We start from the raw sequence: 6,246 nt of genomic DNA, 5'->3' as shown, positions 1-6,246 counted from the left end.
ATTTCTGTGTGTTATTGACTTCGAGCCTTGTCCCAATATCCAAATAAAAATGTTCGCACATTTAAAGGAACAGTAGCATGCAGAAGCTCCTTGCCATAATTCACGAAAACTCCAGTGGCATTTATGTAAAATTAAAAATGTGTGCTTTTTTAACCACTGATTACGCGACACGTATCAACACTTTCGAAAATTCGTACATTTTAAGGTTCACGTTGGTCTTCCTCACCACCCACATAGTAAAGCTCCGCGTCGAAATCGGAAAACAGATCAAAAAAATAAAAGTTCTAATCCCGCAATCAACCCACCTCCGATCTCCATATACGTAGTACAGAGTGATCGTGAGAGGAAAAAAAAAAGAGAGAGATGGGAAGGGGAAGAGTGGAGCTGAAGATGATTGAGAACAAGATTAATAGACAAGTGACGTTTGCAAAGAGGAGGAATGGATTACTGAAGAAGGCGTATGAGCTTTCAGTGCTCTGTGATGCTGAGGTTGGCCTAATCGTCTTTTCCAACCGAGGCAGACTATTTGAGTTCTGCAGTAGCTCCAGGTAATAGATATTAATTTGTTCGATCGGCTGGTTAATCGATGTCGTTTAGGTTTTTGCTTGGTGCATTCGCTTGATTCAGGGTTTTGGAAATAGCTGCGTGCTTTGCCATCGTGGTGGGCTTGGGATGGCGATCTTGGTCGGTGGTTGTGGGTTTGGTTGCCTGGATCCATGATTTTATTTCGGTGAAGTGGGTTATTTGGCTGTCTTTCCAATTTTTGTCTTGTCTGGAAGATTTGGGATGCTTTTGATGACATCGATCATCGTTGCTTTGTTGTCTGCTTATGTTTATGGGTTAGAAGGGGCTTTGTACTGTGTCTGTGTTTAAATGGTGATTATTTGGACATTGGGGGACGTGAAAACGGCTGCGGATTACTTACAATGCTTTGGGTTTAATTAATATATACTCTTTTTTGTATATTTTAGTAGATGTTTAGGCTCTTTACCTATTTGACTTCTTTAGTTTTTTTAGGCCATTTCGAGGTAAAGTTTCATCCAAATTTTGCATGTCTGTATTTGAACAAATACTTTAATGAAAAAATTTCTACAAAACAAAAAATTACTTGAGTTGAATTCATTTAGATAACGATCGAAATATTAAAAACTGAAACATCAAGATGAAATTTATTAGTAACTTTGAATATGGGATTTTATAGAAATGACAAGAATATCATCATAAAAACTATAATTAGGTTATGTTGCTAACACATTAAGGGAAGGAGTTTTGATGGAGTGATTCTTTGGGTTTTGTGAATTTTAAAACTCTGGCCATCATTGTTTGATGTTGGCTATTACGCCATGTCAATTGAGGAGCTGTGAGCATAGAAGCAAACAGACGTTGGAGCCGTGGAATGAGAGGAAAATAAAGAGATGTTTGTAAGGAATATTCTTTTGGTATTTACTCTTTCTTCCCCTTAGTTTGAACCAATCAGCACTATAAAATCTGTAATTTGTCTCTTTTGCATTCTCCCTGTAATATAACATGCATCTGTTGATGCAACAATCAACTTTTTCAGATAGCAGCCCCAACTTCACCACTAATGTTTTAGTTTTGTACAAATCTTATGGAACTAAATTACTACCAGAGTTTGGCTCCTTTAATAATTTTGCTACCTGATTAAAATATTCTCCAGGGATGTTAAAATCAGATTTGATACTCAGCATTTTTAGGGTGACTGTTAACTTTGTGCGTGAAGTGCATCATTCTCATAATGGTTGTTGGACAACATTTAATAGTTCATAGAATTGTCGCGCTTTACTGTTATATTCATGGTCATCATCAGACACACTCCTAACTAAATGAGCCCTGCTTGCATCATCAAACATTTGCTCAAACATGCCAGAATCATGAACAGTTGGTGGGGCATAACTTGATGAAACTCCCACATCACTGTAGTGAACAACTAGTTCAAATTCACTGCGTGAAGTCCAATACCAATAGTCATGTTTGAATCCCCTTTGATATTGGTCCAACTTTACTTCGTCAAGTGTCAGGTAAGCTTGATTTTTGTGCTTCACACAGGGGCATCATAACCTACCTTCTGAGAGGTAAACAAATAGATGTGATATCACATGCACGAACTCTTCAGCGTTAAAAATAAACTCATCAGTTTATCCTTTGATTTCTGGATATAATCCGTTATACACCCATGATCCAACGCTTCAAATATCTATCTGTATCATAAATGTAGCTCTATAGAGTAGTGCACTTGCACATTGCACATCATACTTGAAACCTTATGACACCCAAACATCATACCCGAAACACAGCCCACAAATGTAGAAAATCAACCTAAATTTTTCTGTTTACATGCATGACACAAACTTATGTGTGATATGCACCTACACAACACACCTAAATTTTCCTATTTACATACATAACATAAATTTCATATGTATTTACATTTCTCAAACCTAAATTTTCAACCCTAAACACATAACACAAATCTCTTATGTATTCATATATCTTACTCCTAAATTTTCATATTTACATACATATCACGAAATTTCTTTTACATTCAGATATCTCACACCTAAATTTCATATTTACATGCATACCTCAATTTTTATACATTCACATATCTCAAACCTAAATTTCATATTTACATACATAGCACAATATTTTTCTTATGCATTTACATATCTCGCTCCTAAATTTCGTATTTACATACATCGCACAAAATGTCTTATACATTAAGATATCTTACACCTAAATTTCATATTTACATACGTACCACAATTTTCTTATGTATTCACATATCTCACACCTAAATTTCATGTTTACATACATTCTACAATTTTCTTATGCATTTACATATCTAGCTCCTAAATTTCATATTTACATATATAGCAAAATATTTCTTATGCATTCACATATTTCACACCAAAATTTCATAGTTTTCATACCACAATTTCTGATGCATTTAATATCTCACACCAAAATTTTCATATAGCACAAATTTCCTATGTATTTACATATCTCAAACATAAAGTTAGGGAAAACCAAGAAATTTATATGCACTGCATATCTAACAATGGAATACGAAAAAAAACTTGAGCAAAACTTATGTATTTTACGATCTAACACCTTTGCAAGGAAAAAAAATGAAAACTTGTGCTAAATCAAACCTTGGAAGCGTGGAAGAAAATTTAACACCTTGGACGGATTTGGAGCGATAAATCGGCCCCGAAATTGCCGGAGAAGCTTGGAGGCCACAAAGACGACAACCAAATGCCGAAGAAAATTAATGAGCGAAAAGTGGAGCTGCGGTTTATGGGAGGGCTATTTTAGGGCTTTAGCGTCTGTCATGGTTGATGTTGATAAGTGAGATTAGCATTGGTCATAGCCGACGCTAATCCATAGCGTTGGTCATTCATCGACCACTTGACATAACTTTTCTGCATTGATTTTTTGGAAGCAGAACCATGCGGCGACGCTAAGCACGGATTTGGATCAGTTTGTGATATTGCCTCTTCATACAATTGTAATTTTTTCTATAATCTTAAGATTTTGAGATACAAAAGAAGAACCTTTACTCAGTTGTCTTTTTCCAATATTTTAAAATAAGATGCAGTAATGAACATTATCAAACTTTAACTTCATACTCTCTATATGAACTACTAATAAGTGTCTCAATTTTGACTTGCGATTTTAATAGTAAAGTTAACATGTTAAATGCATATATTTTACCATTGAACTTGATACAAATTAAGCTCAAGTAATTATTAAATTGAACTCATTGCTATGTACCACTACGTATATGAAGTACCTTCAATCCTCTTGAGATTAAAAAATTTTCACATTAGATAAATCTTTAACATCACTCTCGATCAAATAAACTAAGAAATATATGACATCTGTTTGGTGTGCGAAACCGTTTTATTTGCCGACAAGTTTCCCTATTTAATACAAAGAATTAAATAAAATTTATTTTAGGCTGGGTTCGGAAAAGTTTCCTATAAGGGCAAACTCCTATAGTTAATTACATCTTAAATGACCGAAGTCACCTAAGAAAACTCTCGATAAAAAATCAAGGAACACTATCTTCAAAGAAGTCAAAATGATAGGACTTTTCAACGAAATCGGACGAACCGGTGTGAAAGGGGAAATACTCGAATCTGGAACAATGTTGAGGAATTCAAATAGAGAGAAACTATGGGAGGTCATGGAACCGGAGGCGAACCTCGGTGACTTCCCAGTCTATCCTATGGTTTGGCTTCAGTTTTGAGAAAAAGTTATTAAAGTATTTCATCCTGCCAATTTTATATAATTAGGGCTTATATTTATGTGACATAGTCATACAAATCACCTGGAATATATGAGGGTTTACGTCGTATCGGACGACAATTGAAGATGGTCGTGCTGCCCACCGCGCTAGCTCCAAGCTCACCGACGTGACGAGTTTAAGTTTTCTAGGGTGTCCAGTTATAGTGTCAAATCAAACGGCCCTATGGTTGCAGTCCTCTAAATGTCCTATATAAAAAAGGGAGGCATGGCTAAAGCTATATAATATGAAATGTGCAATGCAGAAACAAACAGTAGAGTGCATGTGGAACAGCAGCAGGTAGAAACAGGAGCAGCATAACATGTTATACAGGAAGAACAGTAGCAAGTAGAAACATGAATAATATAACATGTTATACAGTACAGTATCAGGTAGAAACAGAAATGATATAACAAGCTGTACAGGAATAACAGTAGCAAGTAAAAACAAGAAAATAAAGTACTGTAAAATATAAATCAAACATGTATGCCCGTGAGATCCGTCGTTTCTTAAGTATAGTAAGCCTAAATGCATCTAAAAAACGAAGTCTGGAAGAAACGTCGTCCAGGAAATCCGAGGAAGAGTAGGAAACTCAAGAAAATCAACGAGAAGAGACTCAAGTAAAAGAAAATCCTCAAAAATCCTGGAGAAATCCCAAAAGAAAGAAAAAGTAACACGATTGTCATGTCCCAAAGCTTTGATAAAACAAAAAAAAAAGTCGGGTGAGGGGGGACCACGAGCACTCGTATGAGACTAGGCTCAGCTATATATTTATTCTCGAGGGTCCACGAAGGTTACTCGGTCACTCGAATGTATAGAACCCGCCACTCGTCTAGAAATGTGTCTTGAACCTCACTTAGAGGGCTATTTCCCAGCCTAAACAGATATTCGTCAGGTGGACAACCAACTTTAAAGTATGTTTTATGTTTTTTTAACATGCATACAAATTTTAAACATGCGAAAAAAGTTATCAATTTTGTTTTGTAGAAAAGTGTGTTTTTTTTTCTTGAAAAGAGTTTACCAAAAACTTAATTTTTCTTAGAAATCTTCGTTGTCCACGAGTCGATTACATTGTCGGGCGTGAGACTGTCAATCATCTGAGGAGGTTCGAGCCAACTCCCGCTAGACTTATATCGGTGAAGGATATCATATCCTATTGTTCATCAAATGCCTGGATCTTGATGTTATAGTATAGGACATTTTTCTGCTCTATCTTCGGTGTGCCTTTATCATCAACACCGTACGCCCCAAAACGACTACTTGCGACCTTGCTTAATGGTTTCACGTATAGCAAAAGACTATATGTGGACACTTATGCATCGGACATAAGCATAAAAAAGAACGAACCAAGAAGCAAGGAAAGAAAAGAACAAAAATGGGGTGAGAGAGGGGAGGTACTGATCCATCTAAAACACTGAAAATGAGAATAGATCAGTCCTCAAAGCTCGTGACAACAAAGACTTGAAAAGAAAAAAAAACCCGAAGATCCTTGAATCAATCCAAAATGGATATCACTTTCTCACTTTTAGAATTGGACCAACTCGAGTCAAAACGACTTCCTAACGCCGGTATCTAAACCTCCACGACACCTTTTATGAATTTAATTCACCCCAACTAAATGCTTTTCCAAAAATAGGGTTTAAAGTCTCCCAAACTTCAAAAGAAAATGATCTCGGGGAAATCACCATTAATATTTCCAAACTCATGCCGAAATCAAAATTTCCCCAACTTTCAGATTAATTGATAGTCTCGCGTATCGAATAAGCATAAAATTTTTCCACTAAATCTAAATAAATGCTCAGGGCCGGGGCTAATAGAGAAGAGAAAGCAACCACCAAGGCTCTTGGCTAAGACAAGGAAAGGGGCCAAATGAGGCTCACGGCTAAGGCAGAAGACAACTGCCAAGACCCATGACCAAAGACAACCAGAGGGGCAGC

The 6,246-nt window shown here is 36.2% G+C and overlaps 1 protein-coding gene across 2 annotated transcripts in view; it reads left to right on the top strand.

Annotated features, from left to right (window-relative positions):
* The first annotated feature begins 218 nt into the window (after positions 1 to 218).
* Positions 219 to 6,246, top strand: part of LOC110019564 (MADS-box protein CMB1-like) — a 30,116-nt gene continuing 24,088 nt past the window's right edge. For both annotated transcript variants that reach the window (XM_020717283.1, XM_020717282.1), the window contains exon 1: positions 219 to 548. In XM_020717283.1, coding sequence (XP_020572942.1) covers positions 364 to 548 — 185 coding nt within the window. In that variant the 5' untranslated portion in view covers positions 219 to 363. The remainder of the gene's footprint in view (positions 549 to 6,246) is intronic.

Source organism: Phalaenopsis equestris, unplaced genomic scaffold, assembly GCF_001263595.1.
Source record: "Phalaenopsis equestris unplaced genomic scaffold, ASM126359v1 Scaffold000061, whole genome shotgun sequence".
NCBI classification, from domain to species: Eukaryota; Viridiplantae; Streptophyta; class Magnoliopsida; order Asparagales; family Orchidaceae; genus Phalaenopsis; species Phalaenopsis equestris.
Note: the sequence above shows the minus strand (reverse complement) of the source record. Positions and strands in the feature narration are given on the sequence as shown.